General features: G+C 54.9%; 2 protein-coding genes across 3 annotated transcripts in view; one reads left to right on the top strand and one right to left on the bottom strand.

Annotated features, from left to right (window-relative positions):
- Window positions 1-3,047: 3,047 nt before the first annotated feature.
- Window positions 3,048-8,149, bottom strand: TTC24 (tetratricopeptide repeat domain 24). Its single transcript, XM_028090102.1, has 9 exons — window positions 7,447-8,149; window positions 7,064-7,267; window positions 6,366-6,494; window positions 6,123-6,235; window positions 5,692-5,790; window positions 4,710-4,795; window positions 4,454-4,560; window positions 3,573-3,669; window positions 3,048-3,129 (listed from the first exon to the last, which is right to left on the bottom strand). Exons 1-9 carry the CDS (start codon window positions 8,147-8,149, stop codon window positions 3,048-3,050), a joined length of 1,620 nt encoding a protein of 539 aa, XP_027945903.1.
- Window positions 8,150-13,782: 5,633 nt separating this feature from the next.
- Window positions 13,783-19,197, top strand: part of IQGAP3 (IQ motif containing GTPase activating protein 3) — a 37,139-nt gene continuing 31,724 nt past the window's right edge. For both annotated transcript variants that reach the window (XM_028090304.2, XM_028090302.2), the window contains exons 1-2: window positions 13,783-13,843; window positions 15,959-16,046. In XM_028090304.2, coding sequence (XP_027946105.1) covers window positions 13,807-13,843; window positions 15,959-16,046 — 125 coding nt within the window. In that variant the 5' untranslated portion in view covers window positions 13,783-13,806. The remainder of the gene's footprint in view (window positions 13,844-15,958; window positions 16,047-19,197) is intronic.

Below are 19,197 nucleotides of genomic sequence, written 5' to 3'. Positions count from 1 at the left end.
CGTAAGACCGGTTGGACTGCTGTTGACAGCGTAATTTAGGACCCCTGTCCCAAGTACATTAGCTGCCTCCACCTACCTCTGCTTACCAGGATAGCATGCTGCATTTCCCTGATCATAATATTTACCGCCCCTTAATCAAGATCATACCTATGGTGGGGCGCCTGGCTGGTGATCTCCAGGTCATGAATTTGAGCCCCACCTTGGGTGTAGAGATTACTTTTGTTTATTTTTTTTAACGATTTTACTTTTAACTCACAACCCTGAGATCAAGAGTCACACGCTCTTTGGACTGAGCCAGCCAGGCGCCCCTAGGTAGCTTTACTTACATATATTTATTAGTCAAGATTCCCTATAGACCTATTAATTTGGAGAGATTCTGAAGATTCTTTTTTTTTAACTTTATTTATTTAAGTAATCTCTACACCCAACATGGGGCTTGAACTCCCGACCCCGAGGTCAAGAGCCATACACTTTTCTGACTGAGCCATCCAGGCACCCCCTGAAGATTCATTTCTAAAACACAATGTGAAGCATGTTCTTTGAGCATGTGCCACATGCTAGCATGAATCAGCTCATTTTATCCTTGTGGCAACCGTGTTATTCTCATTTTACAGAGGAGGAAACTAAGGCTCCAAGATGTTGACTGGCATGCCCAATGATACAGTGATAGCTGTCTGTGGAGCTAGGATCCAAGCAGCTTGAGCTAGAAAGCAGCATTCCGAAAGGTACTGCCTTCTGCAAGTGCAGAAATAGGTAAAGCATGGTCACTGCTGACCTCCTTCTGATGAGATGTAAGAATAAAATAGTGACACACACATACCCCACCACATGCCCCCAGAAGTTATAAGACAACCACCGGAGGGCTGTCTCCAGGAAGGTGGAGCTGAAGACCTACTCCATCTTAGCACTGCCTTTCAGACTTGTAGAGTTTCTTTGGGAAATGCCTTTAAAACCAGTTTAGGAAGGACATAGGGATCGAGCCCCTGCTGAATTCCAGATGCTTACATATTTCATCGTGTCAATCCTATGACGTAGTTTTATCCTCACATTATAGCACAGAGAGGTAATTTTCCGAAGATCAAATAGCTATTAAATGGTAGAGCCAGGGACGGTTGATACGGAGTTGGCCTGACCCAGTGGCAATATTCCCATGTGGTAGGTGCTGCTACCTGTTCCTCAAAATCCATTCTCTTCCTTTGGCAACGGAACCCCTGAGTTGTATCTGGCGGCGTGGCTGCCCAGCCAAACACTACATTTCCCACTCTCCCTTGCCGCAGCAAGGCACCTGCATGTGACTACACGCTGGCCAATGAGGGCTGAGCAGAGATGATGTGCAACTTGCCTGGTCCTCCCTTTGAAAAAAGGCTTGTCTGCCTGTACTTCCCCTTTCCCTCTTCCCGGCTGGAAGGAAGGCGCTCCGCCGTGGGCGGGCAGCCATTTTAGACCAGGGTGTGGGAATCCTGTGTCAAGGACGGCAGAGCGCCCTGCGGACCCCCCGGGCTCCGTGAGCCGGGGCTGCTTTCGTAAGAGAGGAACAGAGCTGTCTCTGCTTAAAGGCAGGGTTACGTTGGCCTCTCTTACAGCAGGTGAACCTGCATCCCAGTCAAGACATTTTGAATGCCTGACAAGATGCTAATAAGGAAGGTGAGCAGCTGCGTCCCCCCCCCCCGCCCCCCCCCGGCTGCCAATTCCGTGCTCGGCACATGCTAGGTCCTCAAAATCTCAGGGTGAAGTGGTTCACGGTGTAGTAGAAGCCCTCTTCTACGATGGAGAATGGGGTATCTTATTTCAACTTAAAAATGCATCCATTTGCCATCTGTCAAAGTGCGGCCAGGGTCTTCTCTTTGAGCCCGGGGCTGGAGCTCTCCATCCTTCCTCATGAACCTCATTACGGGTCACCTGCGATTTCCAGTTTGCTTCCTTGAGGTGGAACAGTTAATGGTGTGTTTGAAGCAATCCAAGTGCAAAAATTCATCTAGATTTTTACTATTTTGCCCCAAAATGTGATAATCGCCTTGCTCACATCTAATTCAACAGTTTTTGAATTGACTCACCTTAATCAAGACTTCCAAGGATTCAACTTCGTTTTCATACAAACAGTGCCTGTTTTCACACTTAGTTCATCAATTTATGTAATATTTAATCAAATCACGAACTACAAGAACGCATACACCCAGCATAAGCACATTTGGTACGAACACAATCGACTCCTGGTAAGCATTAGCGTAAGTGGGGTAGCAGGGCTGCACGGCATTCTAGAAGGTGCTCCCTGCCATGGTTTGAATCCCGGCTTCTCCACTTACTAGTTGTGTGGCCGGGGAGGACACACTCGTTTTCCTCGTCTGTGAAAGGGGCTCATCTGCTATGAGGACTGCAGGAGAAAACACTTGGGAAGCGCTCAGAGCAGAGTGTGGTGTGCGCTGAGTGATTAGCACATCTTACAAAATGTGGCCGCTGACAGCAGCGACCGACAGGCCTGAGGGGCTGCCTCCCCAACCCGCGACTTTCATGGAGGCGGTGGAGTCCGTCAGTGGGCTAAGATGTGTCCTCTGTAGTTTAGATCCCCATTTCCCCTTTGAGAAGATGGAGGTCTGGAGACAGTCCGTGATGGCAGCCTCCTGACCAAGATGTCACAGCTTTTAACCGACTGAGCCACCCAGGCGTCCCTTTTTTTTTTTTTTTTTAAGATTTTATTTATTTATTTGACAGAGAGAGAGAGATGTCACAGCTTTTAGAACTGGAAAGGGCCTCGGCAATCATGAGGTGTGGATCCAGAAGGAAGAAAGGGAAATTCACTGTCCGTTTTCCCCTTTTTCTTTTGCCTGTTGAGTCCAAAACTCCCAACAAGGAGCAGACTGAACACCTCAGCGCCCAGACTGCAAAGGCCCTGTTCAGCCGACATAGGAGGGCACGTGGTGGTGGTGTTCCATTCTGTGTCCATAGGGCACTGAACAACCGGGAGGAGGCTTGATCCCAGAAACCCCTACTGTTTGTGTGTTGGGGGGAGGGGTCACACAGAGGCCATATTCAGGGCCAGCAGAGTGGGGTCACATGATCACACAGAAGCCAGACTCCGTGGGTCTCCTCTGAGGGTTTCTGCAAGGGGTTTCCCTGGGCCAGCTGGACGACCTGTGGGAGGCAGGGAGGGGCTTGCCAGTGGGGTGGCTGGGGAGAGAGCAGAGGGCAGCCTGCTCTCGCTGCAGGTCCTGTTGCCCTCCCTGGCCCTCATCTCGGCTGCTGGGCCCCAGGGCAGGAGAGGGAGGCTTGAGCGCCCGCTCCCACCCCTGGCCCTGTTCAGTTCAGCAGGATTCTCCCTCTCTGGGAGGCCTCCAGTCAGGCTGTGCAGGAGACAGTGGACGCCACAGGCTTCCAGAGCTGGGTGAGCGTTGTTCATATCGTTCAAGGCCAAAGACAGAGAGGCTCCAAACACTAGACCCACAAGTACTGGGCCGCATCTTGCCCCGGTTTGAACGGTGATCATGATCATGTTCCATTAAAACCATCCAAAGCCACGTTCCCTCCCACTTCTTTTATCCATCCTCAAGGCCTCCCCCCCCCCCCCAGGGACCCACCTATTGGCTTTGGGGCCACCGGGTACCGGAATGCCAGGTTGCTCCATTTGGAGGGGGCCTTGGCCTCCCAGCAGGAGATGGGCCCCAGGTCCTGGACCTGGATGGAGAGAGACAGTCACATTTATCACAGGCCTCTCCGCACCAAGAACCACACGGTGGAAAGAGAAAGCTTGGGAGAAGAGCAAGGACGGCGGGGGCCGGGATGCGTGCCCCGGTCACTGACACGGGGGTCGCGCCAAAGCCGACACTCTGTACCGGACACAGGTGTTTAACTGCAACTCTCTGCTGCCCGGAGACGAACACACTATAGACCAAACAGGGAATTCCAGTCTGAACAGCCAGTAGCCAGGGGCTCTCCCCCCAGAGGTTGAAGCCTCTGGGGGGAGCTGGTAAACAGTGAGCTAGGGCAAGATCAGCACCCAGTACCTGGCAGTAGGCTCTCAACAAAACTTGGTGCTCTAAGATGCACAGTTCTGGAGGCTCAGAAAGCCGTGCGAACCAGGAGGAGAGGTGACTGTGGAAGGGTTCAGGGAAACCGGCCAGGGTCTCGAGACCTGAACGTACACGCGCGGATACACCCCTAAGCCGGTTCCCTTTGCTCCCCACCATTCCCAGACTTCAGCGCTGGGGAGGCCCCAGGCTCCAGGTGCCGCCAGGCCCCCAGCCAGGGCGGGAAGGGGCAGAGCAGAAGTGCTGCGCAGGTGAGTGGGGCTCCAGGGTCGGGGGGGGGGGGTACACGCTGGAGGTGTGCAGCCAGCGGGTGGGAGAGGGCTGGTCGGCCTCGGGGGCAGACCGGGGCAGGGGCCTCTGGAAGGTGTTGGGGGAACGCTCCCATTTTCAGGGAGGAGATGCACAGTTGGGGTCGGCCTGCTCCCACTCACACTCCAGTCTCTGTGCCCAAGACACCACGGGGACATCAGGTGGCGGCTGGTCCTCTCTCTCCTCCTGGCCCTCCATGCACTCTTCTTCTTCCCACACACGCGAAGACCTAGAGGGGCGGGGAGCAGGGGACAGAGCGGCACTGGGCCAGCCACCTCCTCCCTGGGGTACCCGCAGGCCCCAACCCCCCACCCGCTGGCTGCACACCTCCAGCGTGTACCCCCCCAACCCTGGAGCCCCAGCCCCACCCCCACTCACCTGCGCAGCACTTCTGCTCTGCCCCTTCCCGCCCTGGCTGGGGGCCTGGCGGCACCTGGAGCCTGGGGCCTCCCCAGCGCTGAAGTCTGGAAGTGGTGGGGAGCAAAGGGAACCGGCTTAGGGGTGTATCCGCGAGTGTACGTTCTCTGCACAGGCTATGGCCCCACAGAGACACAGAAGTGCTGTGGGCAGCCTGGGGCGTGCCACCCATCTGAGAGTGGAAAGCCGTGGTGAGGTCTCTGCTAGTGACTCTCAGGTTAGAACCAGGCTCCCGACTATCAGGCCTGGCCAGAGCCCAGCCTCCACCCCACCCTGCCTGGGGCCTCCACGGGCAAAGTCCCAGAAAGTTGGTGGCCGCCAGTCCTCTGCCTGGACCAGACTAATTTAATTTTGCTCACAAATTATAAATACAGTGTCCTGGTCTTTAAGAGAAGACATAAACCCCATTAAATAAGTAGAATAAATATTAAAGTATAATTTTAATTCCCGGGTGGGGGGTTGGTTGCCTGAGGGTATCTCAGGGTGTGAGGCACAGGACCTGCAGAGGGGCTGGGAGGCAGAGAGAGGCTGGGGGGAGCCAGAGAGGGAGGGGGCGGTGGAGACCCACGGAGAAGCGCCCCCAGCCAGGGCGGCCAGGAGAGGAACCTCGCTGGAGCACTGCCCCCACCCTGTGGCCTTTTGGAGAACTGCAGCCAAGGACTGGCCGGTTTCCGCCTCCTCCGAGCGGTAGGGCTCAGCATCCTTGATTGCATCTCTGTGTTCAGCTGCTGGGCTTGTTACCACCCAGGCAAAGGCCTGGCACAGCCTAGCGCTGGGAGACAGGCCAGAATCCCCTGCCCACCTTCCCACCCCCGGTGTCCTCGGAAAAGTGATCTGTGTCCCCTACGCGGGCTCCGGGGCAGATGAACACACGGGCCAGTGCAGCATCCCTGAGGGGTCACCTCTCCACACCCCCAGCTCCCTGTCTGAGGGGTCACCTCACCGGGGTGTACGTGGGGACAAGCCCAGCCTGGGCCAAGTGGGTCCTCATGGCGTCTGCCAGCTTGGCCACCAGCCGATCCCGCACAGAGTCTGGCTCCTTCTGGGGAGAGGGTGGATAATGGGGGGATGGGGAAGGTCTGGGCTAAGCGGTCCTCTGGGATTAGGGAAGCAAGAAGCTGGAGAGGGAGGAGGGAAGGGGGCTTTGTCTTCCTTTCTTTTCTACCCCATCCCCGTGCCCTTGTCAGGATCCTGCTACCACCTGCCCAGAACCGTGAAGAGACAAGCTCTTCCTCACAACAGTGTGCCCGATGCGTGTTTGGTGCGTGGACAGAAGGCAAGGAGAAGACAGAAGGCAGGACAGTCAGCAGAGGAGGCCTCCTGGAAGCGTGGTAGGAAGAGTTAGGTTCTGGGATGGGGGGGGGGGGGTCTCACCTGACTCCGGGCCAGCGCTTCCTTATAGTACCGCAAGGCCTGGTCGTGCTGCCCCAGTCTGGCTGCTGCAGCTCCCAGCCCCTCGCAGGCCTGCCACTGCCCCTTCGTGTCCCCTGGGGAAGGGAGCCCGGGAGGTCCTCTCATGGGTCCCCGCACCACTGACCCTCCCTTCCAGAGGTCTCGCCACCAGTCCCCGGGACCCTCGGCCTGGCCCCCTTGCCAAGCCACCTGCTAGGCCCTCACCGGTGTCCCGGGCAGCCTGTAGGGCGTGCAGATAGCTGTCTCGGGCTGCTCTGTGGTCCCCCAGCTGGCTCAGTGCAAATGCTAGGCTGCCGAAGCTCCAGCCCTGCTCCCGCCGCTGCCCCGCAGAGCCTGATGACAGAGGGGACCTTGGCTGCTGAGGCGTCCCGCAGCAACCAGGGCGGGCTCCCAGGAGTCCTGGCGCTTAGCCCCAGCATGCCTCCAGATGCACCCCGGAGACCTCAGCTCTCAAAAACCAGCCTCTCCTCAGGCCTGAGTTTGGGCATGAACGCGTCTCCCCCACCGCCACCCCCGGCTGGCTGGAGCCATGCGACAACCCAGTGAGGCAGGCAGGGCAGGTATCGATGGCTCCCTGCTTACCTGGGTGGGAACCGAAGCTCGGAAAGCCGAAACCACTCGCTGAATGTCACACAACCATTCAGTCGGAGGAGCCCTGCTCTCCCGGCTGGGGCTCTTCCCAGTGCCCACTGCCGCCTTCCCAACCACAGGCCTCGGCCTCTGGGCCCTCACCCTCCCTGTCCTGTCTGCCTACCCCCTCTCCTGCACCCCCAGCCCTCACCGCCTGGTTCTGGGCTTTCCGGCCCCATGCCCTGTCCTAAAGGTCTGTCCACTCTTCTGCCCTGAGCCCCAGCTGGAGCCCTTCTGAGATCCTATCCCATTCCCCAGGCCCTGGTACCCACCGTGCAGGTCAGCGGCCTTCTGGTGAAGGTCCCGGGCTTCCTGATAGTTGCCGAGGGCACTGTGGGCCGTCCCGAGGTTTCTCAGCACCGTGGCCTCCTCTCCTGGCCCCCGGCACAGGGGCAGGGCCCGCAGGAAGGCCTCTGCTGCTAGCGGGAACAGTCGGAGCTGGGAGTAGGTCAGGCCGAGGTCGTTATAGAGCTGCCCTGGAGGGCATGGCCAGGGTCACCGGTAGCCAGGTCAGCTGCTGCTGCTGCTGTACTGGTATGGCCCCTGTCCCACTCTCCTGGGGCCCTCCGCCCCTTTCCCCTGCACCCCACCTCTCAGAGCATCACCTGGGCTGCATATCCCCAGACCCCATGCCTCCTCTGCCCAAGGGCCTCACCCAGCAGTCCCCGCTCAGGGCTCCTCTCGGCAAGCCTCTGGCTCTCCTCCAGCACCTGCAGCACTTCAGCCACCCCATGCTGCCCGCTCTCCAGCATACACCCCGCCACAGCCCCCGCGGCCAGGGCTGCAGCCTGGGGCTGCCCTGCTTGGGCATAGGCCCGGCTAGCCTCCTGCAGACAGTGGACTGCTAGCTCAGGCTGTCCCAGAGCCTGGTAGCAGGCTCCCATTTTTGCCTGGGCTTGCCCCTCGTCGCCGAGTGGCCGGTAGTGACCCAGGGCCCTGTGGTACCAAGCCAAAGCTTGAGGCAGTTTGCCCAGGGCCTGGTAGGCCAAAGCCACGTTGAAACACTGGTCACCATGACACCCGCCCTGCGCCTTCTCTTGAGGTTGGGCTCGCAGGAGCAGCTCAAGGCCTCTGGCTGGGTCCCCAGTCTCCACGTAGGCGGCCCCCAGGTTGAAGGCACAGGCCCGGAGAACAGGGGTGTCCCGAGTTTGTGGGGCCTCAGAGGCCAGGATGAAGGCCCTCTGGAAGCTGGTCAAAGCTTCGTGGTTCCGGCCAGCCAGTAGGGCTCCGTGGCCAGCCCTGGTGAGGGCTTGGATGCTGGCCTCTTGCTGTGGCTGCTTTCTCTTCTTTTTCTTCTTGGAGGTTGAGGGTTCAGGCTCAGGCTCTTGGGGGGCATCCTCAGGGTTGGAGAAAGACATAGTGCTGACAATGGGGAGCAGAGGGGTCACTATGTCACCCTTGGCTTCCTCCAAAGCAGGATCCCTCCAGCGTTATTCAGCCCCACCCCTGCCCTGTTGTGACCCCAGGGTTTCAAGGACTTCTCTCTGCAATCTTCCTTTGCTTCATCAATCCTCCTGGGGCCGTATCAACCCTTACTCCAATGTCCCAACTCATTCTTTGTCCTTTGGGACCCAGTTCAAGTAACAGCACCCTCCGGAGAGCCTCCTCCCTCAGCCACCTGGGTCCGTCTGGACTCCCAGAGCACCTATGCCCGTGTCTTTCAAAGCATTGATCATGCCAGGTTAAAGCTGCTGACTTTCTGGTCTATCTCCTCTCCTAGATCTGGAGCAGCGTGAAGGGGCTGGCACATAGTAGGTCCCCCATAAATGTTCATCGGATGAGACGGACACAATGATGCAAGTGTACCTAAAGCCACTGAGCTGTGCACTTAGAAACGGCTTAGCAAGGTAAAAGTCATGTTATATATATGTTACCACAATTAAAAAAATCCTCACTGAAGGAATAAATGAATAGACAGATGAACAGAGTATGCAGGGCCTCTCTCCATCACCTCCTTCACACTGTTCCTCCACAGACACCCATCCGCTCACAAGGACGGGTGCTCCTGCTGCCTGATCCCAAGGTGTAGATCAAGGCAGTTGAGCAGACACTCTGGTGAGCACCTGCTGTATACCAGGAGCCACAGGGCACTAGGGACACAGAGCTGAACAGGCTATTGAATTGGCAAGGAGTCAGCTTGGCAAGGAGGATGCTGTCTCTCCATTCACTGCCCACGCCCTATCTCAGGGGACCTCTTTCTCCATGGCTGGCTAGTTCTGGTCCCCCAGCGCCCTGCTCTGGTCTCAAATATGCTTTTCCCCATTAAGATCTCTCCCCTGGAAAGGCAAAGCCTTTTCCTGAACTCTCCTCCCAGGAACCGGGGAAAGAGGTGGCAAAGACTCAGGCCTGGGCTCTCAGCCCCCCCCTTCCTTCGTCCTTCCCCTCTTTTTTAGGAGAGGCAGGAAGAGGTGATTCTCTTTTTAAAGAAATTCCCCCTGCAACTAAGAACACCTAGGAGTCTTGCCTTCAAGGCCCTCATCCCTGGGGCATTCCTAGCTACCCCCACCAGGCCTTGGGGCGCCAGCCACGGGATGCCTTACCTCCCTCGATCTTCTCTGCGGCTGGCTTTCTGGAATGGTCCCTCTGGCTTGGGTTACCTCGCCAAGCTCTGAGCTCAGAGCCCTGGAGTTACCAGACAACCAGGTGCTGCCCTCCACTCCTAGGAATTTTTTGACGGACAGCTCAGGCGCCCTATCTTAGGGCTGCACCCCTGGCCGTGGTCTGCAGTTACCTGGATTCCATCGCCCTTCCTGCCTCCACTTCCCTTCACCGCTGCGCACCTCTCAGTCCCCCACTGAAAGCAAGGAATCAAAGCGTGATGGCTTGTTACCAGTTACAACCTCAGGGGTCGTCTGTCCCGTACCCTCATTCTAGGGAGGAGGGGACCAGGCTCAGAAAGCAGGTGGGACCTGATGAGATCACAGAGCAGCTGTGCAGCTGGGATCAGACCCCCGGCTTTCTGATTCTAGGCTAATTAGCCTAGGGTTCCTTCCACTGCACTGTGGTTGCAAACTTTAATGAGGCCTGGGCGGTCCTAGATGTTAACCCTTCCACACACACAGACACACGTACATGCGTGCACACACACACCTGTGCACTGTGCTTCGGTGGGGTGCATTTCACATTTGCGAGCAGGGTTAAAGGTTGGTGGTCATCAGAAGAGTCTCTTGGCTCCCGAATCCTTTCCCCGGCTCTGCTGATCCACAACCTCCACGCTCTGCTTGATGAGAGGCGAGCAGGCCCCAGGACGACGGGCACCTACGGCGCTAACTCACGAAGGGTGGCCTGCAGCACAGAGCAAATGTCCTCATTTACTGGCGGAGAGGTCTCTTTTAAGTAAGGAGGCCTTTGCCAGAAACAAAATTACAAGGAAGGGGGCGCCTGGGTGGCTCAGATGGTTAAGCGTCTGCCTTCAGCTCGGGTCATGATCCCGGGGTCCTGGGATCGAGCCCCGTGCCAGGCTCCTTGCTCGGCAGGAAGCCTGATTCTCCCTCTCCCTCTGCCTCTCCCCCCTGCATGCTCGCTCTCTCTCTCTCTATCTCTGTGTCTCAAATGAATAAACAATAATAATAAAAAAATTACAAGGAAGTCGCTAGACCCCCCTGCACTGGGCAGCCTTTGCTGAGGGCCTGCCGTGGGCCCCTACTGTGCTGGGTGCCACCGACAGGGCCCACGGCCGAGGTGGGCTTTCTCGGCTGCCCACGGGCTGGCCTCCAGGACACCACCAGAGCCTGGCCAGGGCCGGGCAGCTCAGCCCATGGCCACTCAGCAGGCTTCCCTTAAAGGGAGAGACTTGGGGAGGGGGCAGGGACTGAAACTAGGCTCGCCAAGTTCCGCTGACCTCTCAATGACCTAGGGATCCTTTCTGAATCATCTGCTTGTTTGATTCCCACTTTATTTATTTTTGTTTAAAGATTTTATTTACCATTTGCAACGACGTGGATGGAACTGGAGGGTGTCACGCTGAGTGAAATAAGTCAATCAGAGAAAGACATGTATCATATGACCTCACTGATAGGAGGAATTCTTAATCTCAGGAAACAAACTGAGGGATGCAGGAGTGGTCGGGGGGTGGGAGGGATGGGGTGGCTGGGTGATAGACATTGGGGAGGGTATGTGCTATGGTGAGCGCTGTGAATTGTGCAAGACTGTTGAATCACAGGTCTGTACCTCTGAAACAAATAAGGCAATATATGTTAAGAAAAAAAAAAGAAGAAGAAGATAGCAGGAGGGGAAGAATGAAGGGGGGGAATCGGAGGGGGAGACGAACCAGGAGAGACGATGGACTCTGAGAAACAAACCGAGGCTTCTAGAGGGGAGGGGGGTGGGGGGATGGGTTAGCCTGGTGATGGGTATTAAAGAGGGCACATTCTGCGTGGAGCACTGGGTGTTATGCACAAACAATGAATCATGGCACACTACATCAAAAACTAATGATGTAATGTGTGGTGATTAACATAACAATAAAAATTTTAAAAAAAGATTTTATTTATCTATTTGACAGAGAGAGACACAGCGAGAGAGGGAACACAAGCAGGGGGAGCGGCAGAGGGAGAAGCAGGCTTCCCGCGGAGCAGGGAGCCCGATGTGGGGCTCGATCCCAGGACCCCGGGATCACGACCTGAGCCGAAGGCAGACGCTTAACGACTGAGCCCCCCTGGCGCCCCGGATTCCCACTTTAGGCGACGTACCTTGCTACTGTCTCCTCACTTGGCTTCCAGGCTCCACTGTGTCCTGGCCCCTGTTCTTCCCCTTTGCTGGGCCCTCTGTCCACCCCTTGAACACAAACAATCCCCACCCCTCTGCCCTTCGCTCTCTTCTTACTTTACAGACACTTCCACGAACCTTCCATCCACTGCTCTGATTTTCCCACCACTCATAAGCCAGCCATTTCTAAATGTAGATTCTAGACTTGGCTTGTCCACGCGAAATTCCCGTTTCCCCCCATCTACCCATCCCCCGTCCCCGGTGTTAGCCGGTCCACCACCAACCCGGTCTGTCAGGTGGGAGGTCCGTGACCCTCTCTGCTCCTGTGCTCAGCCCTGCCGCGGGCTCAGCCCCTGAGCCCTCTCCGCAGAGCCCCCCACCCATCCCGGCCGTGTTGCAGCAGGGAGGAGGCACAGCTGTGGGAACTGAAGCCTGGAGCCGCACTCTCTGAGTTTGTGTCCTGGCCCCACTGGTTTTTAGCTGTGTGACATTCCTGAGCCTCAGTTCCCTCGTCCGTATTATGAAGCTCAAACAAGATGAGGCTAAATATGGCTCCAGCATACAATAAACACTCAGCGCCTGTCACTGCAGGAGTGGTGCCTAACACGGCCGGTTTGCGAGAAATACATCTCCTCCGGCGCTGTATCCAGCCCCTGTTGCCCTGGATGGTGAACACGGTGTGAGTGAGCTGGGATTGCCCCCTCCTTTCTCCCACAGTGGAGGCCAAGTTGGAGGGAGTATGAGATGCTAAGGCTTGAGAGGGAAGGCCCATCGGGTCCTTAGCCCCCTATTTACAATCCACCTGGCCCTCTCAGCTCCGGGGGCCCTCAATCCACGTAGAAGGGGGGTAGCTCACCCAGGTCCTTCCTTTCTGGCTGGGTTGGGGGTTTCTGTACATAAGGGCCTCATTACACAACTGTTCCCTGTCAGGGTCCTGGGCTGCCCAGGTCCTTCCCAGAAAGCAGGGAGTGGGACCTCGGTCACCAGGAGTCTAGATTCTCTCTACTTTCCTGCGTGGTGAGCAAAGGAGATCCCTTCTGGTCTCAGGGAACGCCCACCCCCTGCAAACCCCACATCTCCTTCCATTTTGTCTCAGCCCTGAGTCTCCTCTGTTCCTCTGAAGGTTTGGATATTTTCAGTTTTCTACCCTTTCAAATCTCTCCCCTGAGGCTGGGAGCCTAGGCTGCTTTGCCGCTTGACTGGGGCTTTGGTGGGTGAGAGGGAGGGCAAAAGGAGAGATACCGGATGAAGGAGGCCTATTAGATAATACAGCAAAAAAAAATTTTAGGGCAGGTGTCATCATGTTTTTACTAGTTCAGACCTGCCTGTCTTTTGCCTGTGCTGCTACTGAAGGCGCTCCGTCGGTCTCTGCCCCTAGCCTCACCCTGCTCCAAAAGGAGTCCTTGTAACATACAAACCTGGCCTTGACCGATGTGGAACGTGTCCTTCGGCTTGTGGCTGCTCCTCAGCCGGCTGCTGCCACTGGCCGTGCCCCTCCAGGCTCTCGTCCCGCCTCTCCCTGACTGAGCTCTGTCTGTCTGTACGACTGCACTGATTTTCATTTCCTGAACTCCCTTCTTGCTCTCACACGTGCTCTTTCGCTGACTGAAATGCCTCTCTCCTTCAGGCTGATGAATTCTTGCTCCCTCTCCAACCCAGATCAGCTGTCACCTCCACTAGGAAGTCTTCCTGCCCTTCCCTGCCCTTAACCTCATTACAGCAGTGACCTCAACCCTCTGAATATCGCAGACCTCCAATGTATTTGACTTTATGTCTGTCATTCATTCCAGAACAGCAGGCTTTAGGGCATTAATTATGCTGACTTTTTTATTTTTATTTTTTCAGTAATCTCTACACCCAACGTGGAGCTCGAACCTACAACCCCCAGATCAAGAGTAGCATGCTCTGCCGACTGACCCAGCCAGGTGCCCCTAATTATGCGTATTTCTCTCCGCATCCGCCCCATCCAATTCAGTGCAGGGTGGTCTGCAAGCTAGCAGGGGCCCAGAAGGCTACAGGAGGCGGAGCGGCGTTCGTGGGAACACTAGGGGTAAATGATGGAGGCAAGGGCAGCCGAGGAGCCCTAGGGGAACTGGAGACCGCTGGGCAGGGAGCGGAAGGCTGCTCCCGTTGCCCCCGAGGGCCTCCTCCGCCGCCGCTGGCGGCGCTCCTGCCGCGGCGCCTGCGCCGCCTGGAACTACAAATCCCAGCGGCCCCCGCGGCTCGGGCCGGAAGTGCTGTCCGGCTGCGGCGACGGTGAGGGCGGCGGCCCGGCGGCGGGAGATTCAAACCTGGAAGGAGGAGGATCATGGAGCGGCGGAGAGCGGGCGCGGGCCCCGCGCTGTGTGAGTGCGGAGGGGGCCGAGGAGGGCGGCGGGCCTGCGCCCCGCGGTGAGGGAGCCCCCAGTCGGGTCTCCGGCGGGGTCGGGTGGAACCGGGAGCGGCGAGACGCCCCGACTCCGCCGCGCTTCAGAGCTTTGCAGAGTTTTCCCCCCTCGTTCCCAAATTCTGGGGCTGGGCGAATGTGGGTGGTCTGGATGGCCCCATAAGAAGGCAGCAGTTACGGATGGCAGGCATGCTTGCCAAGCGCCGCCAGGGGACAGGACGCCCGGAGAGCCTGGCTTTCGACGCCGCGTTGAGACCGCGTCTCCCACTGCGGTGGGAAGTAGCCGGGAAGCTTGTTTCAAATGCACACTCCTCAGCCCTGCCCCGCGGCTGCAGCTCCAGTGGGTCGGGGCCCATTGTCTGCATTTGTAACAAGCACCGTGGGCTTTTTACAGGTAATTATGCAGGTAGTCCACGGACCACACTTTGCAAAACCACTGCTTTAGAAAGAGACTGGGGTCAGGGATCGGACGGCAGAAAGGTTGCTCTCTGACCTTCTGAATGAAAGGCAAAATCTCCTTCTTCCCGCCCTTCCCCTTTCTTGCCAGTAGGGTTCAAAAAACAAAGTCTGTGTTCTCAGATCTGTTGAAGGAAAGCTAGTTCCGGACCTGAGAAGCACAGGAGGACCAACTTTTTCCAAGGCTCGTGTGTGTGTGTGTGTGTGTGTGTGTGTGTGTGTGTGTGTACAAAGCCCTGCCCATCTCACACAGCCCTCAGTTCATAACTCTGAGGTGATGTCATTCGCTTACTGGTTTATTTTCCATGCTTAGCAACCAGCGCTTATTCCTTGTACACACCCTTGAAGGAACTGATGGATTTTCTGCAGTTGGCCGGTGCTTTCGGATCTGAAAGTGGATGGGGTGTGTGTGTGTGTGTGTGTGTGTGTGTGTGTGTGTGTGTGTGTGTGAGTGTGTGTGTGTGAACTTGCTCAACTGTCCATTCCAGTAAGCCCTGCCCCTCGTCCAAATCATGCTGCAGGATATGCAATCTAAGGACATAAGGAGTAGGATTAAGTGTTGGGTCAAAGACAGACTTGTCTCCCTTCAACCCCTCATGTTTATTTCTCGTGGGTGTATGTGTACAACCTTCTCTCTCCCTAAGTTTGTATTGTTTGCCCCAAGGAGAGTCGAAGGGTGGGAGACAGGAGAAGGGCAAGAGAAAAGGAGGCTGAGGCTGAGGCAGACTGTGTGTGCTGCCTCATCCAGCGGATTTGGGGATCAGAGGATTGTCTGCATTTCATTTAGCTTGGACATTATTTTCCTGCTCAGGTGACTTAAACCAAAATGGAGAGTAAAGATATCTTCGTGATCTTTTAAGATTCTCTGTCCTTCCACTTAATCCCAAGCGAGTGCCCTTTCCCACGTGATTTCCTTTGTTGAACTACCTCTCCCCCCTTTCCACCGGTTCATTCTCTAAGATCCTACTCATGGGTAGAACCCTTTGCTTCGTCTGCGGCTTGCATCGTCTGTGGTTATAATCAAACCCGTCACTTCAGGAATTGGAATTTTTCCCTTGTGTGTTTTTCTTTTCTAATGCTAATCTGTGTTTCTTGAGAGTAAGGATCCGCTGGCCCAGGGCCTGACAGACAGAAGGTAGTGCCTGAATGAATGGTTGTTGAATGATGAGTCCCAGTTGGTCCTGTTAGCCTCGCCTCTGGGAGGGGTCCTGAGGAGGCTGACACGGGTCCAGGTCTTGGAGAACTCAGAGGCTGTTAGGGTTAAAATACGGGGCTGTGTTCCCAGCCGTGGAGGAGCCTGGACATCTGTGCTGGGAGCCCTGAGGGAAGGACTTGAAATACATGGGAAGGAGGGGTCAGGAGATGGCTGGAGGGAAAGAGGAGGGAGCACCTCTGACACAGGGGAGCCCCCTGCTAAGGGGTGCCGACCAGGGCAGCTTTATGGGATGGGGGCCGGAGATTGGAGCCAGGGGTGTCAGGAAGAGGGGGACGGATGTATGAGAGGTACTTCAGGTCTCCGGGCAGAGTTGCCCACGAAAGTCTGCTGAGAAGAAGCTTCAGCGCTATGGCCCTTTGTCTAATGCTCCTCTCCTCGACCTTGTCCCCCTTCACTCCTCAGATGAACGCCTCACAGCTGAGGAGATGGATGAGCAGAGGAGACAGAATGTTGCCTATCAGTACCTGTGCCGGCTGGAGGAAGCCAAGCGGTGAGCAGAGGGACTGCCCGCTTCTGGTCCCACCCTTCTGCTTGCCCACCCCGCCCACCCCGGGCACCTGCCCCCTAGCTGATACAGGAGAGGAGGCATTCTTTTTTTTTTTTTTTAAGACTTTATTTTGTTAGAGCAGTTTCAGGTTCAGCAACAAGAGGAAGACAAAGATTTCCCAGGTACTCCCGGCCCCCATTGTCAACATCTGTAAGCGTGGCACATTTGTTACAACTGATGAACTTACCTGGACACGTAGTCTCCCCAGGTCCGTGGTTGACCTTAGGGATCGCTCTTGGTGTTGTACGTTCTGTGGGTTTGGACAAATGGTGAATGATATGTATCCACCATCACAGTATCTTAGAGTAGTTTCACTGCCCTAAAAATCCTCTGTGCTCTGCCTCTTTGTCCCCCACCCCACCGCTTGGCAGCCACTCCTCTCTTCCGTCTCCATCGTTTCTCCATGGTTGGAATCATACAGTACGAGCCTTTGCAGACCGGCTTCTTTCACTTAGTCATATGTATTTGAAGTTCCTCCATGTCTTCTCGGGGCTCGACAGCTCATTTCTTTTTGGCACTGGATGATTTTCCATTGTCTGGATGTACCGCAGTTTATTAATCTATCACCTACTGAAGGACATCTTGGTTGCTTCCAAGTTTTGGCGGTTATGAATGAAGCTGCTATACATATCTGTGTGCAGGTTTTTGTGTGGACATGTGTTTTAACTCCTTTGGGTAATTAGCAAGGAGCATGATTGCTGCATCGTATGGCAGGAGTATGTTTAGTTTTGTAAGAAATCACTAAACTGGGGCGCCTGGATGGCTCAGTCGTTGGGCGTCTGCCTTCGGCTCAGGTCATGGTCCTGGGGTCCTGGGATCGAGTCCCACGTCAGGCTCCCTGCTCCGTGGGAAGCCTGCTTCTCCCTCTCCCACTCCCCCTGCTTGTGTTCCTGCTCTCGCTGTCTCTCTCTCTCTCTCTCTGTCAAATAAATAAACAAAATCTTAAAAAAAAAAAAGAAAGAAAGAAATTACTAAACTTCTTCCAAAGTGGCTGCAGCATCTCGCATTCCCATGAACTGTGACCGAGAACTGTTGCTGCACATCCTCATCAGCATCCGGTGTTGTCAGGGGTCCAGATTTTGGTCATTCTAACAGGTGTGCCGTGGAATCTCATTGCTTTCATTTGCACTTCCCTGATGACATATAGTGGGGAGCTTCTTTCCAGGTGTTTATTTCCCGTCTGTGCGTCTTCTTTGGCAAGGTGTCTGTGGCCCATATTTTAGTCAGTTCTTTTTTTTTTTTTAAAGATTTTATTTATTTATTTGACAGAGAGAGAGAGAGCACAAGTAGGCAGAGAGGCAGGCAGAGGGAAAGGGAGAAGCAGACTCCCCGCTGAGCAGGGAGCCTGACGCGGGGCTCGATCCCAGGACCCTGGGATCATGACCTGAGCCGACGGCAGCCGCTTAACCAACTGAGCCACCCAGGCGCCCCTTAGTCAGTTCTTTTTTTGTTGAGTTTTGAGTTGTGTGTGTATGTGTCTGTTTTAGTAATCTCTGCACCCAACATGGGGCTCAAACTCATGACCCCGAGATCAAGAGTTGCATGACCTCACTGACTGAGCCAGCCAGGTGCCCCATTCTTTGTGTATTTCAGATACTCGTCTTTTATCAGATAGGTGTTTTGCAAATATTTTCTCCCAGAGTGTGTCTTGTCTTCTCATTCTCTTTTCTAGAACAGAAGTTTTTTTTTTTTAAAGGTTTTATTTATTTATTTGAGAGAGAGAGAATGAGATAGAGAGCACGAGAGGGAAGAGGGTCAGAGGGAGAAGCAGACTCCCCGCGGAGCAGGGAGCCCGATGCGGGACTCGATCCCAGGACTCCAGGATCATGACCTGAGCCGAAGGCAGTCGCTTAACCAACTGAGCCACCCAGGCGCCCTAGAACAGAAGTTTTTCATTTCATTTATTTATTTATTTTTAAGATTTTATTTATATACTTGAGAGAGAGCAAGAGAGCACGTGAGCAGGGTGGGGAAGGGGTAGAGGGAGAAGCAGACTCCCCACTGAGCAGGGAGCCTGATGCGGGGCTCGATCCCAGGACTCTGGATCATGACCTGAGCCAAAGGCAGAGGCTTTTTTTTTTTTTTTAAAGATTTTATTTATTTGACAGAGAGAGAGACAGCGAGAACAGGAACACAAGCGGGGGGAGTGGGAGAGGGAGAAGCAGGCTTCCCGTGGAGCAGGGAGCCCGATGCGGGGCTCGATCCCAGGACCCTGGGACCATGACCGGAGCCGAAGGTAGATGCTTAATGACTGAGCCACCCAGGCGCCCCAGAAATTTTTCATTTTAATTAAGTCCAGCTTATCAATTATTTCTTTCAACGATTGTGTCTTTGGTGTTGTGTCTAAAATGTCATTGCCCGGGGGGGGGGGGGGGGCAGGGAGTCATTACCAGGGACACCCAGCTGGCTCAGTCAGGAGAGCATGAGCATGCAACTCTTGATCTTGGGGTTATGAGTTCAAGCTCCACGTTGAGCAGAGAGATTACTAAAAAAAAATCAATAAATAAATTAAAAAATAAAAAGTCGGGGCGCCTGGGTGGCTCAGTCGTTAAGCGTCTGCCTTCGGCTCAGGTCATGATCCTAGGGTCCTGGGATTGGGCCTCGCTTCGGGCTCCCTGCTCCGCGAAAAGCCTGCTTCTCCCTCTCCCACTCCCCCTGCTTGTGTTCCCTCTCTCGCTGTGTCTCTCTCTGTCAAATAAATAAATAAAATCTTTAAAAAAAAAAATCAACATATGAATTGTTGAAACCACAACAAAATAAACAAAAACAATCTTTAAAAAAATAAATTAAATAGATAAATAAATAAATAAAAAGTCATCACTGCACTGAAGGTCACCTGGGTTTTCCCCTGTGTTCTAGGAGTTTTATAGTTTGGCATTTTACATTTAAGTTGATCCATTTTGAGTTGATTTTTGTGAAGGGAGTAAAGTCTACATCTAGATTTATTTCTTTTGCCATGTGGACGTCTGGTTGTTCAGCGCCATTTGTTGGAGAGACACCCTCTGCTCCATTGGATTGCTCTGCTCCTTCATCAAAGAGCAGTTGACTGTTGTTCTGTGGGTCTGTTTCTCTTCATTCTGTTCCACTGGCCTAA

This window comes from Eumetopias jubatus, unplaced genomic scaffold (genome assembly GCF_037043125.1).
Source record: "Eumetopias jubatus isolate StellerSeaLion01/CBP00866 unplaced genomic scaffold, mEumJub1_p1.0 scaffold_12, whole genome shotgun sequence".
Taxonomy (NCBI): Eukaryota; Metazoa; Chordata; class Mammalia; order Carnivora; family Otariidae; genus Eumetopias; species Eumetopias jubatus.
The sequence above is the reverse complement of the archived record's forward strand: the minus strand, read 5'-3'. Positions and strand labels throughout refer to the sequence as shown.